Consider the following 24,238-nt stretch of genomic DNA (forward strand, 5'->3'; position numbering starts at 1 on the left):
ATTCACCTATAATAATTTGTTTTTGGGATGATTGTTACTATGGTAACTTTGTTGATATGGCGTCATCATTGAAGACGGATCTATTAGCACTAAAGTAGGAATATTCAGAAATACGGACAGACACCGGAAAGGAGCAGGTATAAGTTGTACATTAAACCTGCCAAGTTAATTATATTGTAATACAAAAAATATATAAAAAAAAAACGACTTGCGAGGGAGATTTCTTTTCGGTGGCCAAATTTTGATGGATGCAGGCCATTACAGCTACGTTTGAGGAGATGACGTCATAGTATATTTTAAGTAAGCCTCACTTCTACAAGGAATTATAGTTCTTAGGAATAAGTTAACATTTTGAAAAACGAGAAATTGCCGGATTCAGACGATTTCGCTATTATTAGATTTATAGATATATGACTGCATATTTCCTGTTATTATTTAAAGTTGATTCTGATTTTCCAGTTTTCAATCTGCATATCCATGGTCAATTCGCCTCCGACGATCAATCCCTCTGTCAATTAGGGACTCATTTTATTTTGCTTATCTCACACGTCACCTTCATTAGCCCTCGGGTATAAGTAAATATCTTTATTCAATTTTCTCGATAAAGATCACCATTTTGAATAGAGAAGTCGGTCCTTGCTGCTATTTAAAACCATTATCAGTCTCAGGACACAACCAATTTACAGGTCGGAAATCTTTATAAGCTTTAGCTTTCGACTTTGCTGGCACATTTCTGTGTTTTGAAAACTTTTCAGGTAAAATAGGATTTTTTTTACTACAAATTGTGCCTTAAGTTATAATCGAACATACAAACAAGCTTGTAGAGAAGTTGGATCGACGAGACTTGAAGGGGAAAAAAAGTTATATCAATTAAAAATAGAACTAGCGGTCTACCGATCTCAAGATGTTTTCCCTTCTGGCTAAATGTTCGGTTTTGTTTAGTATTTCAGTTATTCTCTTTCACATCACTGAAGGCAGTAGTAGTAGAAACCATCCAGGCGGTACGATCACCGAACCAGATCTCACAGAAATAAGGAATCTGGTAAGTATAAACTATTTATGGATAATGATTTCATATATTTATAAAATCATTTATTTATTGCCTTAAAATATCATTGAAATTTTTTTCGAGTTAATTACTCGAGTTTTAGTACTAAAATGAAATATATATAGCCTAAATAAACTTAAAAGGCCAACAAAAATGAAAGAAAAAACTCCTCCACCCCCCAAAAAATAAACAATCACAGAAAAAAATAAGGAAGAGAAAAGCGATGAAGTTAGTTGGATGGTTGAGAATTCTATACATATTAATTGATATGAATAAATTATTTTCTTGTACATGAATGTACTTGATATAATTCTGGCGGTTTTCGTTTTATTATGAGCTTAGTTTCATTTTGTCGAAGAATTTGAAAAAAACTTGTTGTTATGCGCCAACAGTTTTCAATGTTTTCATGATTTCTGGTGGAACAAGAAAGAATTTGTGAGTCAAAGTCTCTTAAAAGTTTGTTCAATATATTGGAAAAACAACGTTTCGAATTAAACTTGGCCAAGTCGCTTTTTAAATCCGTAACTGTAATATAAGGGCTTTTGCGGTTTATTCCTATAGTTGTATATCTTTCTCGATCAACTTATAGAACAGTGGTTACTACAAATAAATAGTTTAAAGATGATAACTTTTAAATAACCAAATCAACTTTATTTATTAAGTCGCTATTTTGACTTCCATGATTTGTGATTTTCACACGACAATCGGTGGTAATGGAACGTACATGGCACAAGTTTTCACTCATAAATGTAATATATAGATTCGATCCTGGAACATTCTTGCGCTTACAACGGCAGATTACGGTTGTGTATATAGCAAAGGCCGCTTCGTTGCGCCTAGTATGTATCGTGCTGCACGCATTGATTAAAAGAAATTTCTGCGCTTGAAGCAACCGAAGAGTTTGATAAAGACCAAAATGAGCCGATTTTCTTCATGATTAGTTTAAGTTTTCTTAACAGACATTCCAGAAATGTCTTCTCAAAGTGTTAGTGTAATCATATAATGATATACTGCATGCATGTGTAATCATGTAATGATACTGTGTGCATGTGTAATCATGTAATGATACTGTGTGCATGTGTAATCATGTAATGATACTGCATACAAGTGTAATCATATAATGAAACTGTGTGCATGTGTAATCATATAATGATACGGTGTGCATGTGTAATCATATAATGATACTGTGTGCATGTGTAATCATATAATGATATACTGCATGCATGTGTAATCATGTAATGATACTACATGCATGTGTAATCATGTAATGATACTTCATGCATGTGTAATCATATAAGGTTATTGCGTGTGTGTGTAATCCTATACAGACAACACATCTTCAGTCATGTGATTACACATCTTGACAACACCACGATTAAATATATGCAGGGATAATCTACGCAAATATTTTTACAAGATTGAACAGGCAGTATAGATTCATATATAGCACTGCATGTTATAAATCAAATAATTACACTGCATGTACGATTCTGTTAGTATAGTCATGAGATTACATTTGCATAGGTACGGTAATCACGATAATACACTGCAAATGTAATCAGGTGATTATATCTTCATGGTAAATGATGCAACTATTGTGCGCGTATATTCATACTACATTGGGCAATGATGTGATTACCAACTGCATGTGTAATCATTCATGTGAATGCGATTATATGATATTTATATTCATATGATTATATGAGCTTTTTTTTTCTTCATGTAATTGCACTGCATATGTTACCATGAAAATACACCACGTATGTATAATCATGTAAGTACATTACTTCACTTACCAGCAACTCCTTGACTGAACAATATTGACAACTTTCCCAAGAAAAAAAAATGAAAAAAAAATGTGTCTATTCTATAAAAACAATCTTATTATCCCCCGTAGGACCTCTCGCGAGGTCGACCAGGGGTTAAACTCCTTTTGATTTGAACATCACATCAAACTATATTACATAATATTATACATTGCATTCACATGTTAATTCTTTGACTATTGCAAATACATGTGAATGCATGTTTCAGTGTAATCAAGTAACACTAGTCTGTTGTTTCGTTCACTTATGAAGAACGCAGAGTGGTAAGTTTACCATGCTAAACGTTAATGTCAAACGCAATGCACTATATAGCATCCAGAACGGACGTACTATACAAAATCCACTGTTTTGAGACTTGATTTTTTCTCGGTGATTTTAAATTTTAAATTTCCTCTCCATTCGTTTTAGCTTCTACAAAGTCAGCTTAACTTGTACAAGGTGCAGAGACGAATTGACCACATTTCAGAAGATGCAGGTGGACTTAGTCTGACGTCATCAGCCGAAGAGAGCCTACCGCTAAGCGGATCTGTTGACGAGAGTTTGTCCGCTCTTGAACCACTATCAGCGGCTAACAAACGTGAGTTAAACCGATCTAAAAGTTAACCTTAACTCAATGCCAGTCATTATAACATGTACCTTACGATTGACCGACACGTGAAGTTGGTTTGGGAGGGGCACTCAGGGGGGGGGGGGTGGATATGGTGGCTGCATCCACCTGTCAATAATCATTGTGGGACTTAATGGTAGATAGAGCAGTCATATTCAAGAAGTCCTTTCACGAAGCGAAATGCTTCAAAACAAAGTTTTAAATCAAACATTTATGAGGTGAGTGAATTAGGGCCTTACAATTTAACTAAACGCTTATAGGAACCATACAAATACAAGACTGTATTTAATGATGAGTTTCACGTTGGGTAGATAGTTAACGGCTATTGTAGAGCTCCCAATCCGCGTGTTATTGTTACGTTTAAATCGAAAACAGTAAGTTCGTTTCCATCAATGTCTATGTAATTACATTGCCTGTATTTGCAATATTTTCCCTCCCTTAACGGCCCATTTACTACTGCAGAAATGTGGTGAAGTAAAACAAACTTCACGTCGAAGTAGTCTGTTGATTTCGATCACTAGTTTAGTTACTGCAATTTTACAACCCTGCTTAAAAACATAAATAAAGTAATATTACACTTGATCATTCCCCAATATTTATGACTTATTCGCAAGCAATAATATTTTCACAATTGTAAGAGATCATTGGTTGCCTACATATATTCCGCTTGTAGCGTTAATCACATGCAAGATGCAGATCGAAAAGAGCGCCTTTTTTTATCAGACAAACACAACTATTGACAATTGTCAAGCTTATTATTGAGTTTTAGCATACACTATCAGAAAATTGAACAAAACCAACCTCAATAACTGCTTCAAGCACAGCCACATTTAAGAACTGTATATTACCATCTTAAACACCCCTGAAAACGACGATCACGTACATATTAAATAGGAATCTCTTCCAGGAAAATGATCATATCAAATATTTCAATCGCGAAAAACACCATTAAAGATTTTTGGCCTAGAGGCTTTTATATTGTTGAGAACTGTATATAGTTTAGGATAACGGGATCATAACATCCAGATCACGTGAGACAGAGGGTACAGCGAAATACAAAACTTACCCTAGAGGTTGGCTGTGTGTTTCTAAGCAGTCCTAACAATAGCTTTGAATTCTTATTAAAAAAAAACGACTAAACACTTCAAGCTGATTTCTGAAATTATCGCTGTAAAATTAGTAAAAGTGTAATACCATATCGAAACATATATAGGCCTATGACCGACAGAGGCGTAAGCAACGAGCAATCTGGCCCGGTGCAGTAACTAGAGAGTCCACTTGCACTCAAGACCAACTATGGTTGTATATGGCACCTACCCGGGCCTCTCGCTTTATATGCGAACACCATGGCCAATAGGCTATGGATGCTGATTGTACGTCCAGAGTTCGAAACAGGCAAGGAAGTTCGTAATTACACTGTAGGCGGTATAATATATATATATATTTATATATATATATATATATATATATATATATATATATATATATACATACATACATATATAATTGAAATCGTAATGAGTTGGAAAATCAAGAACAGTGAAAAAACTTCCAGCCTCCATCGGGATTCGAACCCGGGCCTCCCGCTTTATACGCGGACATCCTAACCACTAGGCTATGGACGCTGATTGTATGTCCAGAGGTTCGAAACCGGTAAGGAAGGTCGTAATTCCACTGTAGGCGTTTGTCACCTGTATCGAACAATACTAGTCCTGTGTTTGGTGACATATTTTGCCTTACTCTAGAGATCAAACATGATGCTAACCAACTCGAAATCATTTGTGATTCCTAAAGCCGGATCTCGAAAGAGATACTTTGAACAGACTTTATGTTAATGAAATGGAGGTAAACGGTAAAGGCAAATGAATATATATAATTGAAATCGTAATTATATATATTTATATATATATATCAGCAAATCACTCTTAGGAGTACTGAACAGAATTAATACTTTTAAATATGAATAACATAATTGTTTGTCACATTTCTTGGTCCTCGATACCGGGCCCCATGGGGTCCTGGCCTTGAGTAGGCCTAGGTAGGCCACGGATTACAGACAATAGGAGTCGAGTAACAAGTCCGATCTGACCGTAAACCTTGTACAACTCAACAGAGTCTGCTATTATACGAGCTGATATTTCCAAGGATTTTCTTTTGCGGTATTATGAGAGATCTTACTTGGTTCCTATATTAAAGGAATATTTCGTTGGCAGAGATTGTAACACTCATCCTGGGGAGGAAGGCATTCCACGTACATATATTAGGTAGTTTAAGACCATGCATTCTATATATATATATATATATATATATATATATATATATATATATATATATATATATATATATATATATATGTGTATATATATATATATATATATATATATATATATATATATATATATATATATATATATGTGTATATATATATATATATATATATATATATATATATATATATATATATATATATATAAGATATGTGTGATAGGATGTAACCTAGTTTAATCTTCTTGTTGATTCGTCCTGAATGTGATAGGTGTGTTTATTGTTTGTTTAGCCGACAAATGTTCCTTGTTTGTAGAATTTCAGCAAAAGTCAACTATTGTCGAATTAGATTAAATGTACGGTACGTATTTATCTATATCTTTTTCGAAGGGGCAGTGTTATACTTAATTTGATGTAACACAGGCATGGTCACATGGTTACAGTCCCAACGTAATTGGACTGGTGTTGAGAGTAAATCGTGTTATTTGGTTTTCGTACCAAGACTCCTCTATCTTTAAAAAGATTTGAAGGAGAATACTATGCGTTATTTATCCATTTTTTCAAGGGAATGCCGATACTGCAATAACCGCAAACAGCGTGATTATATTACATCTGTACAGTCAGATATTGTAACTGTTATGCTGTGAACTTGTTTAATTAATTAAAAGATTAAAGAAAGGGGCTAGGATGAGGGTCAACCAGCAATTTGGATTCTCAGGCCCTCACTATAATAAATATTCGCGTAAGATTAACAATGATCCGTCTTGTAAGTAGATTTTGACTCTATTAAAAGAGAGACTTGAAACAGACGTAGTTTATGTATAACTATGTAAGACCAAGCACAAGCACAGACAATCTCACCTTTTACGTAAAACTGTTCATCCGTATATACTCTACAGTGTTAAAATTTGAATGTTGAATCCCATTATTCTGTCACCCTAAAGCCAATATTTCAGATTTTTTCTTTTTTTACTTTTTACTTTTCATACTTTACTTGATAATCAGTTCTGACAGCAAACATCGCTATCGTGTTGAATATGATCAGTATTGTCAGTGTGACGTCATCATGACATACTGTTTTTACATTCTTCGCTGTGTCCCGAGGCCAATAGACTGTGCTATATAATTGGAAACAATTGAAATGCGGTATGAAAATGACACACACACAACCGAAGTTATATTTGTCTTCCTAATGGGCTATCATATCAGCGATAAATTGCTTATCTTTCAAAATCGTAACATATCTATTGAAAATTTCTTTTTGATTGATTCTATCAACCTTATAAACATCTTGAAAGGTCATCTGTTTTACTCTTAGTTTTGGAAGAAAACCAAATAAATGCAACTGTCAAACATGTGCTTCGCTAGGTACAAAGAAAAAAATACCACTTGGATACCGCAGTATATGTGAACCCCGTAACTAACTGTCCTTGTTTTTGGATGAGAGATTTCTGCCATCTGTGAGGCTAACTTACCCGACGAGCTTAAATATGGTCGGTTCTCCTGTTACAGGTATGGCACTCGTCAGTGGTGGATCAAGGTTTGCTCGAAGGAAGGGGTCCGGGAGACCAGTATCGGTACAAACCGAAAGAAAAAGTAAGAAATGCCCGGCTAAACCTCTCCACCATATCCCTCAAATTTGTTTGCAGCCAATTTCTTTGTGAGAGAGTACAGACGAGGCAGAATGGCCCCCGATCCCGGAATGGCCCCCGATCTCGGAATGGCCCGGTTCCCGGAATGGTCCCCGACCCCAGGAATGGCTCCGATCCCGGAATGACCCCCGATCCCGGGAATGGACCCGATCCCAGGAATGGCCCCCGGTCCCGGAATGGCCCCGGTCCCAGAATGCCCCCGATCCCAGGAATGACCCCCGATCCCGGAATGGCCCCGGTCCCGGAATGGCCCCCGATCCCGTAAAGGCCCCCGGTCCCGGAATGGCTCCGGATCCCCCTGCCTGAATCCGCCACTGTTTTGTATGACTTACCAAAGTGTAGTGTTAGTAATGGTTCGGATAACACATGCGCAATAAGGGGACAGTCACCAATTTTCATATAGCTGGTAGTGGTAAGGGTGAGGTAAGCTGGTTTCATACAATATAATGGAAAACACATTCACTTTCAATGCGCCTTGTACCGATGTCTAAACATAACATAACATTTATTATTATATTATTATTATTATAGGAGACACATCAATCAAAACGACTGAACAATATTAAGTTAAGTATCACATGAACTTGTTTTTACCAGCTCTTCAGAAGCTACATGCGATCGACAGGTAAATTTAAAAAAAATCGTCCGGTCTCAGAGAACATGAATTTAATGCAAATGGTTGAATTTCGTCTCATAATTTCTTTCTGTTTTACGTCGAGGACAACATGTTGTCACATATAGTTATTAGAAATGATGGAACAGAAGGTTGACATTATCATTTAGGCCTAGTAAATAAATATAGTTCAGAGGTAAGTTTAGTTCGGGGATGTAAAAGAGGACCTTGATTAGCTAAGTACCCAAGCGAAACTTGTGATCAATTCTTACATATCGTTTCCTGGGAAAATACCAGTTGAAGATGTCACAAATGCATTACTTGTTTCTCTTTTATTTCTTTGATATTGGGTTGGGTGAGGTTCCAAGTTTTCCCTATAGAGTTTTGAAGCTTATAGAAATACCAATCAACGCAAGTGCGTTCATATCCGATTGAGTCAAACGGTTATACATATGTATGTATGTATGTATATATATATATATATATATATAAATGAAAATCGTAATGAGTTGGAAAATCAAGAACAGTGAAAAAACTTTCAGCCTCCACCGGGATACGAACCACGGGCCTTCCGCTCTGTACGCGGACACCCTAACCACTAGGCTATGGACGCTGATTGTATGTCCAGAGGTTCGAAACCGGTAAGGAAGGTCGTAATTCCACTGTAGGCGTTTGTCACCTGTATCGAACAATACTAGTCCTGTGTTTGGTGACATATTTTGCCTTACTCTAGAGATCAAACATGATGCTAACCAACTCGAAATCATTTGTGATTCCTAAAGCCGGATCTCGAAAGAGATACTTTGAACAGACTTTATGTTAATGCAATGGAGGTAAACGACAAAGGCAAATTAATATATATAAATGAAAATCGTAATGAGTTGGAAAATCGAGAACAGTGAAAAAACTTTCAGCCTCCACCGGGATTCGAACCACGGGCCTTCCGCTCTGTACGCGGACACCTATAACCACTAGGCTATGGACGCTGATTGTATGACCAGAGGTTCGAAACCGGTAAGGAAGGTCGTAATTCCACTGTAGGCGTTTGTCCCGGTGGAGGCTGAAAGTTTTTTCACTGTTCTTGATTTTCCAACTCGTTACGATTTTCATTGATATATATTCATTTGCCTTTGTCGTTTACCTCCATTGCATTTATATATATATATATATATATATATATATATATATACATACTCAAGTTTGAGAAGAGTGTGAGAAGATTATAAGAGCAGAACGTATATTTTGCGTGATTCAGCGCAAATTTCGACTCGCAATACCTGTCTTATAGAATACCAGTCTAGAAACATGTTTGTATATGTTAACATTTATTACGTTTGTACGCTTTCGATGTTTACGGTCAATTTCATTTTCCTCGTATTTTTGTTGCGGTCTTTAAGGTCCTTCCTAATTACACGCTCTAATAGAGTAGCATTAGCTAATTCTGGCAAATTTAACACGATATGCAATAATTATGAAGCTGAATTTAAAGTAACAACACACGTCAAGAAGTTGTTTACGATAATAAATTATATAACTTGATACAGGTTATGTTTTTAAAGGTCTTGTACTGGCATCCATTAGACGTCGGCTAATCTAAATATAGCTTCAAATTTATGCGAAACTCTGGGATTTTCCCTTTTTTAACCTCTGCAATAGATGAATGACTGATGTATTAGTCGAGAAAAAATATAAAAATAATCAACCTTGGGGTGGGGGGGGGGTTGGCGGAGAGTGGGAGGGTGGGGGTGTAGGCGAGGACGCAGAAAAATGTGTTTATATCTCATTTTACCTGAAAAATATACGATTTCTGTTTAGAAATATACAATTAGAGGTAACCTGATATAAGCTCCGATTAAGTTTATCTTTCAAAGCAAAAGCGAGGGAATCGTAGAAAGCGTAAACGCAGTTCTAAATTCTCAATCAACATGCCGCTTGTATTAGACGCCCTCGGCGTATTTTTATATAAGCGTGAATTTTAAGACGGTACGGGCCACTAATTGGGCCTCCTTAAAGAGTAATTAGCGGGTGGGGGGGGGGGGGTCGCAAGCTTCCCCGACTGATTTAGGTACGAGCTGAGCTTTTATTGAAGGTTCAAATGCGAATGAATGATTTTATAAAAGAGGGTGTGTGGCCATTGGGTCGTTCAAGCCGTCTCCCATATAGGGGAGGGGGTCCTCGCTCACTAGGGGGTTCAAAAGGGATATACACCATTATATCAGTATATAATATAATTCTTTCTTCCCGGCTGAACTGTTCCCCTCCCCTCCCCCTTCCCATCCCACCCCTAAGTATTCAGATTGTATTAATTAGTGTGTTAGTTGATTCCAGTATATCCCTGTAACATCGTCCAGTTATACACCTGTACAAACGATGCTAAACTCACTAGTGTATTAAGTCTAGAGTCTATTTGTAGCATTGAACTATAATATAGCTCCATGTTTGTAATGTATGCAAACATCTGAGGCTTTTGAGGATAAACATCAGTTTAATATATTAACAAATCTTTTTACATCATTTCATAAGTTAAGCATAAAAATGCACCATCGATACTGAAAACTTCAAAGCACTTTATAAAGTAACAACAACAACAACGGCAACCACTCTTACGCCACCCCGACCCCCACCCCACCCACCCCCCAAAAAAAAGAAGAAAAAAAAAAGAGTATTATAAAGCACATTCTAACACTTTTGTTTAAGTATATATTGCCTGTATAGTGATATGAATGACACAGTGGTTCCACTCTAACACTTTTCATCGACACCGTTCCAGATCAGTGTGTTAGGCTAACTTACGATATGTGTATCGGGGTTCCTTGTTGCTAAGGATTTCAACCTACTTTTTTATCACGTTTACACAATGAATTGCGGCAAACTGCATGACGTCGATATTGTTGAAGAAAGATATTCATATTAAGTGTGCCTCGAAACAGAGAAATAAATGCATTTGAATACAATTGAATTTGTTAATTTGTTATATTAATATCATCCCTTTTCTTTTATATCTTCATCAAGAGTCGGTTATTTCTTTCAAATTAACGAGCTATCTCAATTGCTTTGCAGACACAAAGATTACTGAAATTACTTGAAAAAATCTGCTAAAAGGTCCAAAATTGTTGTATAAGTGGAAAGGAATCATATGCATCTCATAACGTGGTTAAGACTGTTATAAAACATTTGCAAAGGCCACATTATTTTGCTAATACTGAACTAGTAACTGTTGTCATGTAAAGGTCTATGTAAAGTTGTAAAGTATGGTCAGACCAAGGTCAGACCAAGGTCAGACCAAGGTCAGACCAAAAAATCCAGAAAGATATAAAGCTGACATCTTAAGTAGAATTTAAAATGCTGCAGACATGCCGTAGTCCAACAAAACAAAAGACAAAATTTAAAATTGCAACTAATGTTTCTACAGCCAGTCCGGATTTCTAGATATTCATTTTTAAATATATGTTTAATATCTATAAAGCTACTTCAACGCTCAGGCGTTGACGACATTGCCAGTTTCGCGAGTCAGATCTGTGACGATTAATGCTAAACCATACATTGTTTAATCAGTTTTGAGCAATCAAAGCATTATTCTTTAATATCATACAACTAACAGAATAGGCCGACCAGTGGTTGACATCCGCCACCGTTGTAGTCTTGAAATGATCTCTTTGTACATACGGTGATATTAGTCTTAAGTTTTGTATCATTTCTGAGAAGCTAAACTAAGTAATTCAGCCACTTTAATTGATGTAGGGCAATTTTTCACAATAAATAATTTTATTATTATATACCACTCGTTTGTACTGCCGTTGTTTTTTTTTCTCAATCTTTGTTTTGTCTTTGATTGTTTTACTATTCTATGTTTTGATATTTTGTGATATTTTTACGAATGATTAATTAACAACTTATCGATGTTTTTGTTCTTTTTTTTGTCATTGCAGGCAGCAAGTGTAGCTTTTGGAAGATACTCTGCTAAAATGCTGCCCTCTTCACGAAATAACCTACCATACATACAGCCCTCGAACGGAATAAGGTGCCATGCAGACCTCGAAAATTACCCACAGACTTAACTCAGTAGTCAGATGAAGATCTATGTAACCATTATGGACAATTTTGTTTAGAGTTGCATACAAGAGGTGCAAGTGAAAAGACCAGAGGATGGGAACGGATGGGGTGTGGACAGGGAGGCGGTGGGGTGAGGATAGGGAGGCGGTGGGGTGGGTAGTATTCCCACCGGATCAAAAGAACTTTTCACATTGCTAAGTTATTACTTCACACCTTGAATGGACTATGACACAATATACAACTGTACAAAAAGTTACAGGACACGATATGTCTCAGCACTTTACTTAGTCATTTTATATATACCGAGGGTTTACCATCAAATGACCGATGCGTACCGGAGGAACGTTTTGCTTCGATCGTGCTGATCTCAATAGCATCAACGGATAGAGACGTTATTCGAGTCAAGATAAGAAATTAAAAGTTGACCGGCGCCCCCTATTTGTCACTTCACCGTAGCTGTGAAGACTGAATGTCTGACGATAGTTTCACTTACGGAAAATCATTGTAATGGATACTTAACAGGGACAATTAATGCACCTGGTGGACATATCTATAACTATACTTTAAAATCTTAAGGGACATTCAATGTTGACATGTGTTATTTCTTTCTTTAAAATGATATACTCGGATATTTCGCCACTGACGATTTGTACTGCTCAAGCACATCGAAACAGACATATCAATGAATTGATTTTATTTCTAGAAAACGAATAACTATCTTTCACACAAGAATACCCGTTGACTGTTTCGCTTAGATGATAAAAATAATTGGTGATAAGGTTGCAAACATCGCCTCTAATGTTGCTTTCATGAGAATCGCGTTTATGGATATAATTGACGTTTTAAGAAACATTATCATCGTAAGAGAAAGATGTATATATATATATATATATATATATATATATATATATATATATATATATATATATATATATATATATATATACATATATACATATATATATATATATATTAAATATATATACATATATATATCATCTAGTTTATTCCTATCTCTTTAATTGAGTTACAAATATAAAAATTAATAAAAGTAATTCTTTAATTAAATAATATTTAACATATAGTGTATGTCACAAACTGAATGTTTGTTCAACCATGGAATATAATTCTTTGTTATTCGTGTTGAGAACATGATTTCAGCTTCTATAGAAAATATGAACTTATGAAGAAAAATGGAAACCTCGGGTGTTTAATTATTTTGCTTGCGATGAAATATGAAATACTTATCAGGTAGTAAAAAGAAATTAATAGGATGAATAACATCATCAAGATACCCAAGCTTAACATATTCGTAATTAATAGTAAAATGTTCTTTTATAAGCAGGCGAGAAATCTTTATCCAAATATCGTTTACTGGGGAACATAGCCAAAACAGATGTTCTAAAGTTACATCCTCCGAATTCAGTGTCGGACTTGGGCAATCGGACTTGGGCAATGCCCGGTGAGCCGGAAGGCCGGTGGGCTGGGGAGCCTGGTAAAAATTACAGTCCATTTAACAGTAGTTAATAGAAAAAATACAGGCGGGCTGTGTAGAAATATATTTTTATCTGTGGGAATCAGCTCATGAAATCACCATGTTAGTTAGTCTGTTAGTTCGTAACAAAGAACGTGCTATGGCAACCCGTCCGTGCTAATGGATTTATTAGTTTTTTTTTCCATTTTTCCAAGCATGTTGTCACAAAATGCTTAAAAAACTAAATAAAATCCAGTCTAAAACATATATTTTTGTCTATTTTTGTTAACGTTTTTTACTTTTCTCAGTTTCATTAAGTGTTGCTTCTGGAAAATTATTTTTGGGTCTTCTTTAAAGGATTATTGTATCCTACAAAATTGAGAAATATAGCACCATTTTGCATCTAAGCACTCCTTAACTTAAAAAAAAATCTCAAAAGGGAAGGGGGAACCCCCTCCCCTTACACCCCTCCCCCAGGATGGTGATCACTATGTAAGTAACATATCCATGAATAATGGCCAGGTCTAGGTGAAAAATGCCCGGGCCGGTTTTAAGACCCAGTCCGCCCCTGTCCGAATTGCAAAAAGCACACAAAGGTGAATCCTTGCTTTAATTTTGTGAAGAAAGCGTGTTTACACAACATTCTGTGAATAAACCTGATACGGAGATACTGTAACTTTGAGTCTCGTACAGCAACAAAGGGTAAGCTGGGTGAACAATAATTTGATATCTTTAATGTTCAAATTAAATTACACAAAATAAACATTTCTAATACCTGGAAGGTATTTTGGACGGTCTTTACTGTGTACAAGTAAGTAAAGTATAAAAATTGAAATTTTTGTTAAATGACTGGGAATATGAAATTCAAGTTTATTTGAAACGACCTTGAAATAATCAGTGAAACATCAAGTTTGATTGAAAAGCACGTAAAAACGTTGAGCAACAGCTCCCTCTTTCCAATCGTCCGCAACAGTCGCAAGTTTGTTGGAGTTGAACAATTTTTGAAATTGGCTACCTTTAGAGAAACCACTCCTGATGTTAGCAACATATTAACAAACAAAACATTAACCAATCGGGATTGCCACTTTCGTCAAGGATAAGTTTAAGACTATTTGCTTACTATAATATTTGCTTTTAGTTGTTTAGTTGGAAGGAATGACATAACCATGAACTTCCGTGATACATTAGAAACTTCCGAGTAGTGCCATCAATATAAACCAGTATTGCGACATTCTGATGAATTAATTTGAATAGCAAACGGATAACTGATATTGCATCAGTTTTCCTTTTGTATGAACATTCAACGAACTGGTGCCTTGGTTGACTGCAAACGTGTACAATCTTCATGTAAGTTCCGGTTGAAGTCAAAAGGTCAAGAAAATGAAACTCATGACCACAGGCCTGCATCATACTACCAATCCTGTACAAGTTCAAGAATTCTTCTATATCTTGAATTTTCTACGATAAAAACTAAAGAAGTTTACTTGACATTTGATAGATATGTGGTTATGAAAGTCCCCAGTTTAACTCAGATACGTGCTAAACAGTGTTGTAGTCAAGTATCTTATCAGACTGAGTACCAAGTACCACAGTCCGAGTACTGCTTCTTAGAAACCGAGTACCATATATGAGGACAGCATTGCTGAATCCAAGTACAGTAAAGGTACTTACATACCAGTACTTTTGAGTACTTTTGATTTCTTATCAACAAGAACATTATGCTGCACACATGCTGAACACATGCTACACACATGCTGCACACATGCTGCACACATGACACACACATGCTGCACACATGCTACACACATGCTACACACATGCTGCACACACGCTGCACACATGCTGCACACATGCTGCACATGCTGCACACATGCTGCTGCCTGATGGTCACTGATTGTACTCAATGGATTATAAGAGTGGTGTGTGATGACCCTGCTCCGATCTTGTTATTGTTAGCCGTAATAAAAATGTCTACTTTGATATTGGGTAGACGAAGCGGTTTACTGCTGTACAGTTAGTGTTAAGAAACTGTTGTTTTGTTAACATAAGTACTCGTAAAGCACTCATCCTAAGCAAGTATCAAATACTTTCAATCGAGTTCGAGTACTAAACAACGAGTGCTAGTGGTACTTAAACATCCCAGTAATTTTCACCTAGTGCGAGTACGGGATACTTGTACCGAGGTACTCGTGTAGTATACTCAAGTACGGATTCCTTTTCGAATGCTTCAACACTGGTGCTGTACACATTAGTTTACAACACACAACTGTAATCCAATCGTATCGTCATCATCACCATCATTTTCATCGTCGATTCCATCGTCAACGTCATCGATATAGTCATCGTCATTGTAATAGTCATCGACGTCATCGTCACTGTAATCACCGTCGTCGTTGTAATCTTCGTCATGGTAATCGTCATCTTCAGCGTAATCGTCATTGTAATAGTTATCGTCACTGTAATCGTCATCGTAGTCGTAATCTTCGTCATTGTAATCGTCACTGTGATCGTCGTCTTCAGCGTAATCGTCATTGTTATCATTGTCGTCACTGTAATCGTCTTCGTCACTGTAATCGTCGTCGTCGTTGTAATCTTCATCATCGTAATCGTCACTGAGATCGTCATGGTCATCGTCAACGTAATCGTCATCGTAAACTTCATCGTCATAACATCGTCATCATCCATGTTGCTCTCCTCATCGCCAACAGTTTTACTATGCATTAAATATATGATCAGATCGGGTAAGAGGTTATTAAGGTCCAAATTTGAGTTAAAATGTTGAATTGGAAGCCACCCGACGTGTAAGTTGTAATCCATAAGCCCTTTCGGGTTTCTCCCACATTTGTAGTCGCTTCAGCGTCGTAAAAATAATTGCTGATTATTATTATTATTAAGGTGGGCGGATTCATAACGAAATCACACATTATTAATACTCAATACTACATGACAATATCCCAGAGGATTGTACGTCGTTCTTCTGCAGAAGGGAATTCAATTAATTTAAGAGAGTTCATTGATATTATCAGAAATGCGAAGGATTATTTTAGACTGATGAAGGTGTCGGAAAACTTAAGTAACATGGGAAAAATCCATGTTTGGTTTCTTCTAAAGCTTCTTACAAATGTCTTACTACACATAAAGAGTCTGAAGAGTGTAACATAAATACGCGTTTCCTTGTTGGTAATTGTAATATAATGTTACAACTGAGTCATGTAACAACTGTCTATACCTTAAATAACATATATTAAACTATATTAATATTTGCTCGAAGTTGGGCAGTAATAATTCAATGTAATAATGGAGACATGTAATATCAGGCTGTACTAACGAATCGTATTTCCATAATCCTCTTCATTTATGTTCAAATGGGCTAATAGTGAGTGAATAACCGAGTCATGTAATTAACTACTGCCTCTACCAACAAATTATACTTTACAAAATCGCCCCATGTTTCGTTCAAAGCGTAATTTTTGTAATAACTGGTTTATGTAATAACTGGTTTATGTAATAACTAGTTTATGTAATAACTGGTTTCTGTAATTACTGGTTTATGTAATAACTGGTTTATGTAATTACTGGTTTATGTAATAACTGGCTTATGTAATAACTGAATACAAATAATTCGTTTTATAAGGGGCTTATAATATCATACGGTTACAAGTAACTACCAAATCACATTAAGAAATCGTCCTCTCTTACGTTTGAAGGGGCTAGTAACATCATGTTTTAAGTTAGTCATGTATTAACTGCCGACTAAAAAATCACTTTCCAAAACCTCCCTCACCTAAAAATAAGTTTAAAGGGCTAGACACATCATCCGTTTTGACCTCCGTTATAGTTCAGATTTGAGTTTCGCAACACGTAGAAAAAAAAATATACGTTAGACAGGAAGCAGCACTTTTCTTTGTAACGACTTTGTGTCGATATTTTTCTCAGGAAATATCATTCACCCCCAAACTGGCCACACGGAGATGTACTTCGATACATCACAAATGGCGCAATACGTCAAGATTTTTAGGGGAACTAATTTGTGTTATTGAATCTATTCTGTCTGAGCAGCAAAAAAGTAAGACCTGCTGTGTATAGGGACTTTTTGGAAACTTGAAGTAATTTTAACAATTTCTCTTACCCTAAAATTAAAATAAAGTACAAATAACACCCGACCCATACATTTTTTTGTCAGTTTATTTAGTGAATGGTTTAGACCAGAGCTTACAAAACCATACCTCGATTAGTAATGAATGAAAACTAACAACAGAGTGTACGTAAATATATATAAACGTATACGCGCAATGTCAGCGATATCAATAATTATTATTTCAATATTGTAAGAAGTTTCAGTTTATTTAATTGCTGGATATTATGCTCAAGCTTCCTTGTGAAAATATTCTTTTGTATCTTCGAGATCAATCTCAAGTATCCTATTAATGTAACATTTAAACAAAAAGACCACATATTATCAGTTTCTTCAAATGGGCTGTCCATGCGCGTGACGGTTGAAAAACGGACAAAGGCTGATAAAAATAAAACAACCAATACTTATGTAAGGCTGTTCAAGTGGATCAAATTTCAGTATCAATGTGTTGTGTTGACGGGTGTGAGAAAGGAACCAACCTTCCAATCAGTCCTAAAGACACCTTAAAATGAAATAAACTGTGGCAGGTACTTACATGACGTGAGAAAGGAACCAATCTTCCCCTCCTCACGACCCCTTAAAAGGAAATAAACTGTGGCAGGTACTCACGTGACGTGATATGCAAAGTGGTTTGATCTTGAAATGTAACAAATCTCAATATGTTTGTTTCTTTACAAGATATACATCAGAGAGCTAAGACTTAGTATGAAAACAAGTGCATGTTAAAGGGGATGTACACTCTCAGTACGTGTTTGTGTAACGAACAAAAGACAATATAGACTAGACTAGCGTAGACAAGATTCGAATAGACTACATTCTGGCCACACAAGACAAGGCAAGGCAAGACAAGTCCAAAAACAGTATAATTGGGCAGGGCAGGACAGACCAGGAATGGACAGGACAGAACGGAACAGGACGTAAAAGACATGAAAATGCAGTACTGAGAGGGACAGGACAGAGCAGGAGAGGACAGGACGAGACGGTAGGTGGAACAGGATAGCACATTACATAACTGAACACGGCAGGACAGAGGACATGTTGCAACAGGGAAATTCGCATATTTTGTCAAAACTCGCATCATTTGTCACATAGACCTATGAACGTACTTTGAATACGGTTGCATAAACATGTTGCCAAGGAAAAGTCGAGGTATTATCATTATAGTCTAAGGAGGATTTCGGTCTGAGACGACCGAGACTAGTGAAAGAGATTGAGTGAGTGGGTGGGGTGGGCTAGGGGTTGGGGGTGGGCGGGATAGTAGGAGACCTAGCATGAATCGGAGTCCTTGTGTACACTGCTATATATATATATATATATATATATATATATATATATATATATATATATATACACAGGATTTGTTCATCAAACTAACATAATGTACGGCGGTAACCCGAAAAATAATTCCGTTTTATCGTCATTGGTAGCACGTATTATGATCTTAACAACCGCCAAGACTCTCATGTCTTTGGACACAATTGTGAGAATTCCGATGAGAAATGTGCGAAGTGAAGCACTACATCCACCCCCGTCCTCCTACGAAATTAGGAGAAAAGTCTAATGGAATATTGTGCGAACTTTGCACGCCTTCGAAAATTGAAAACTGCGAAAGGGCACTGGGTGTTTGCTATAAACATTAAACGTATATGGTAACACTAAACGTAGCTAAACCAGGTAACTGTCACCGACCTCCTTTGCTGAATAAATACATAGCGTCATTATTCGGCAACTAATACAACTTTCAACCAAGGTGCGAATCCAGAGGAGTGTAGGGGTATTCACCAGCTCTTGAAATCCCACACAAAACTTGTAAGGTAGTTAGTAGCACAAGATTCCATGTTCAGCTAATTATAGATCTAATTTATCGTCTAAATATGTCTCAGAATGCATCATTTGACGTCCAAAATTTTCATTAATATTTTTTATAAAAGGAAGATCGGCCTGGAGGACCTCAGGATCACCTTGTCCTTTATGAAATCACTTGCTTTTTATATATACATATATATATGATATAGTATACCTATATACGGTAACTTATAGCATGTTGTTACTCGAGTTTCACGCCTGTAGTGCGCGGCGATCATCACACAACTGGCCGTTAACATTCGTGTATGTGACCTTATCATGTTTATTCTTCCTAGCACGGTCGAGCAGTTTGTTGACATACCTATACTGTTCCTTACAGCATGTTGAATTAAATTAAAATTGTGGTGACTTGGAAAATTCAGAACAGTGAAAAAACTCGAACCCCGGCCTCCCGCTATATATGCGGACTCCCTAACCACTAGGCTATAGACGCTGATTGTATGTCCAGAGGTTCGAAACCGGAGAGGAAGGTCGTAATTCCACTGTAGGCGTTTGTCACCTGTATTGAACAAATACTAGTTCTGTTTTGCTGACATATCTGCCTTATTCTAGAGATCAAACATGATGCTAACCAACTCGAAATCATTTGTGATTCCTGAAGCCGGATCATGTTCTTTCCCAAATAATATTTGCAGTAACTGTGCGGTTCACATGTATCATTCAATATATCTCTTTAACATCGAATCTTAAAGTGATATTCCGGTCTAACCAAGGAATTTTACACAACGTAGAAATTTTGAAATGCCAACACCACACCTGCTGACTGGACAATGATTCCATAAAAACTTCCAAGTTAAAAGTAAAAAATATATTGATTCTTGTCAAAAGGGCAAACCGTTCTTTTTATAGCTATGACGTCATATTTTAACGTTGCTATTAGTCTGATGTTCTTGTATGTATTTTAAACCTTTCAACCTAGAACAATCCATAAAGTTGCTCGAGGGTGTTTATATATGATTACGTGGACTATTTCTCGTAGTCTTATACGACTCCGTGTAGACTATGTAGTCAGAAGAATTAGTAAGCTCGAGAAAAAACAACAGTAACAACAACCAAACAAAGACAACACAAAAGTGAAAGAAAAGGAAACTAAACTACTAATCATGTCACTACACGAGTGTACGCGTAAATGCGTTATATATTAATATATATATTAATATATACAAATAATAGTTTGATAAAAGAAACCAACATATATAGTTACAAGAGTATGAAAATACATTACTTAGTATAATAATATATGAATGTAGATCCCCAAATACAGTATATAATATATTAATATAGATCCCCCAAATACAGTAATAATATATTAATATAGATCCCCAAATACAGTATAAAATATATTAATATAGATCCCCAAATACAGTAATAATATATTAATATAGATCCCCAAATGCAGTATAAAATATATTAATATAGACCCCCAAATACAGTGATAAAATATTAACATAGATCCCCAAATACAGTATATAATATATTAATATTGATCCCAAATACAATAAAAAATATATTAATATATAGATCCCCAAATAAGTAATAACATATTAATATAGATCCCCAAATACAGTATAAAATATATTAATATAGATCCCCAAATACAGTAATAATATTTTAATATAGATCCCCAAATACAGTATATAATATATTAATATTGATCCCAAATACAATAACTAATTTATTAATATATAGATCCCCAAATAAGTAATAATATATTAATATAGATCCCCAAATACAGTAATAATATAATAATATAGATCCCCAAATACAGTAATAATATATTAATATAGTTCCCCAAATACAGTAATAATATATTAATGTAGATCCCCAAATACAGTATAAAATATATTAATATAGTTCCCCAAATACAGTATATAATATAATTAATATACATCCCCAAATACAGTAATATAGTATATATAATCCGGTATTCACATATTGTCAAAATATTTAAATAGATGAATATTCATATTGATGCAGAAATACAGAAATAAAAGTTCAATATCGATACGTATGTCGCATATGAAATACAAATTTAGTATCAACACTATATGAGTATCAAATACGTATATATCTGTATACTATACCCGTTTATGCATCTCTCTTCCGTAAAGTGCCACTATAATTGTTTTTCAATCTTACTTTCATTCAACAGATATATACCGCCCTCACTCCTTATCGGTTCGACCATTCGGGCAGAGCATTTGTTTCCCTCAAAAACTCCCGATTTTGTGCAATTGAAAACGATATAGTTAACGAAGCATACTGACAGATGACAATGACCAAGAATTACAAACAACGAACTGATGACATTTCGCTTATCTTTCCAATGCATTGACTACAATCTGTACTGGTCGTGCTTGCCTCATCCTCTTTATCTTTACTGCGCCTGCGCAGTCATATTATTCCACAGCGTCAGGTTTTATACAGCTAGGGGTATTAATCGAGATAGTTAACTTTCATCACGTGGCCATTGCTAATAGGCAACGACGTGTACGGACGGTTCCCCATTTAGGGAAACCGCCGGCTAAACAACACTTTGATAAATTTAGATATCATTTTATATTATATCGCTTAAATTTAATCCATCTTCTTCAATTAAATATGACAATTTCATCTCGACCTAAGTCGTATTTTTTTTAGGTTTGATAATCTGATTAAAATTGACCGTTTTTACGTGAACAATCTCCACGAATAGAACAGCAGGAAAAATATAAATAAAATTGGTTTGAAGCAGTCACATGTATAGGGATAGGTTATTATGGGGAATGTTACAATGAATAATTGGGGATCGCTTCTCGGCCTTTTGGCTAAGATCATGTGTAGTATCTGTTCCCTTTCGAGGGGAATGGTGATGCACACCTGACGATGATCACACACTGCAGTCACAGTCCCGATGCAAGGGGACTGGGGTTAGAAGCGGATCAGTCGTTCAGTAGTTTGGTTTTCGTGCCGGCCAGGTTCTTTCCTGGGCGACTTTTTCTTAAAAAGTATTGGGGTAAACAAAAAGTATTTTTCTCTTCAATTAAACGTTCAATCCTAGATAACCTAAAAAAGAAAAAAAACGAAGGAGAACAGAGAGAGAAAGATTAAAACCAAGATAACCACTTGAATTTGAAGATAAATTGGTAGCTAAATTAAACAATATACATATCATAAAGGTTAAAATATGGATTCTTTCACCAGTACAATTCTTTTCGGATGATGAAATGTGTTTTAAAATCATGGTTATAACAAGTATATGATATAATATACAAAGTAAGTTATTTTACACCGCAATATTATCATTAATATTATAATTTACAGCACACGATCAAGCGATTGATTAAGATTGATTGGTCATCACTCGTATGACGTCACGTTTTTGTGTGTTTCGAGAAGCCCTGTCGCAGAAGACATTCCCTCTGGTTTCATAGCGCAATGCATCCTTTATCTAACAATACCCCCCTCCCCCCACACACACACCTTAACAACCAACATTATATATTAGGCACTATATGATATTGAAGTTCAATTATCAAATGTGGACTATTTTTCACCATTTTCTGACGGTTCATGACAAAACTGTTCAGATCAACCTAACGTGGATATTTGCAGCAATTTTGCTTCCAAAGAAAGAAAGAAAAGAAAAGAAATAACTTCTAGATATAATAATAGTAATCGACCAAGTATCATCATTTGTAAGGCCTCAGATTCTTAAAGATATTACGTGTCACATTTACGTTTTAAAAATTATCATCTAAGCCAATCGTATTATAAGGTTGTTTAGTTACGACACAATTTGAGTAAGGGTGCAATCGATAGTATTACAAGCTTAATTTACATAAATATTGCTAGCGGCTCGTATTCGTTATATAACCTCGCTATGTACTATACAAATCTTTCCTCTATCTATCCAAAGAGGGCAAATATGTGACCAGGCACGTCATTTTCATATCACGACACATGTATACCTATCACGTGTATACCTATATCACATTAAATCTCTCTTCCTTTCTAGAGCATTGATAATTGCATGAGGTCTTCTTTCAACTTTTGATTCACTTTAGAGTATGAAATTCCAGAAAGGGGCCTTTTAAACACAAACCCTATATCTATTATCTTATTATATTTTATGTAATATATCGTCTGCTATGATGCTGAACCCTAAATCGAAGTCTTTCTTTTTGTCGCCTTTCCGGACAGAAACCACGTCTGAAACCTACATACTCTGACGTAAAAATGTTGACTTTAGATCATGTGTCCGTTCTTTATCTCTCGCCTGTATCTCGACACCTTAAGCCGAACATCTCCATAATTTAGCCTTACAACTGAATAATGCAACATACACATTATGTACTTAAAGGGTAACTCTTCATGTGTAAGATACAGAATTATGTACTTAAAGGCTAACTCTTCATGTGCAAGATACAACTTATGTACTTAAAGGGTAACTCTTCATGTGTAAGATACAACTTATGTACTTAAAGGGTAACTCTTCATGTGCCACATATAAATATGTACTTAAAGGGTAATTCTTCATGTGCTACATATAAATATGTACTTAAAGGGTAACTCTTCATGTGCCACATAAAAATTATGTACTTAAAGGGTAACTCTTCATGTGCCACATACACATTATGTACTTAAAGGGTAACTCTTCATGTGCCAAATACAAATTATGTACTTAAAGGGTAACTCTTCATGTGCCACATACACATTA

The 24,238-nt window shown here is 35.7% G+C and overlaps 1 protein-coding gene and 1 pseudogene across 2 annotated transcripts; both read left to right on the forward strand.

The window, feature by feature from the left end:
* Nucleotides 1–688: 688 nt before the first annotated feature.
* On the forward strand, nucleotides 689–12,929 carry LOC139976043 (uncharacterized). 2 transcript variants are annotated; one of them, XM_071984439.1, is made up of 4 exons: nucleotides 689–1,042; nucleotides 3,283–3,451; nucleotides 7,259–7,342; nucleotides 11,941–12,929. In XM_071984439.1, the coding sequence occupies exons 1-4, from the start codon at nucleotides 905–907 to the stop codon at nucleotides 11,973–11,975; spliced, it is 426 nt and encodes a 141-aa protein (XP_071840540.1). In that variant the 5' UTR covers nucleotides 689–904; the 3' UTR covers nucleotides 11,976–12,929. The 2 variants fall into 2 exon arrangements, with proteins under 2 accessions (XP_071840540.1, XP_071840541.1); XM_071984440.1 differs by lacking the exon at nucleotides 7,259–7,342.
* A 9,397-nt stretch (nucleotides 12,930–22,326) lies between these two features.
* On the forward strand, nucleotides 22,327–22,417 carry LOC139976555 (U2 spliceosomal RNA; annotated as a pseudogene).
* The last annotated feature ends 1,821 nt before the right edge of the window (nucleotides 22,418–24,238 follow it).

This window comes from Apostichopus japonicus, chromosome 11, assembly GCF_037975245.1.
Source record: "Apostichopus japonicus isolate 1M-3 chromosome 11, ASM3797524v1, whole genome shotgun sequence".
Taxonomy (NCBI): Eukaryota; Metazoa; Echinodermata; class Holothuroidea; order Aspidochirotida; family Stichopodidae; genus Apostichopus; species Apostichopus japonicus.

What these genes read in the sequence shown, in the direction of transcription:
- LOC139976043 (XM_071984439.1), top strand. Translation starts at nt 905, where the DNA reads ATGTTTTCCCTTCTGGCTAAATGTTCGGTTTTGTTTAGTATTTCAGTT. An exon ending in TCACAGAAATAAGGAATCTG is followed by an intron (nt 1,043 to 3,282) that starts GTAAGTATAAAC and finishes CATTCGTTTTAG; the next exon opens with CTTCTACAAAGTCAGCTTAA. An exon ending in ACTATCAGCGGCTAACAAAC is followed by an intron (nt 3,452 to 7,258) that starts GTGAGTTAAACC and finishes CTCCTGTTACAG; the next exon opens with GTATGGCACTCGTCAGTGGT.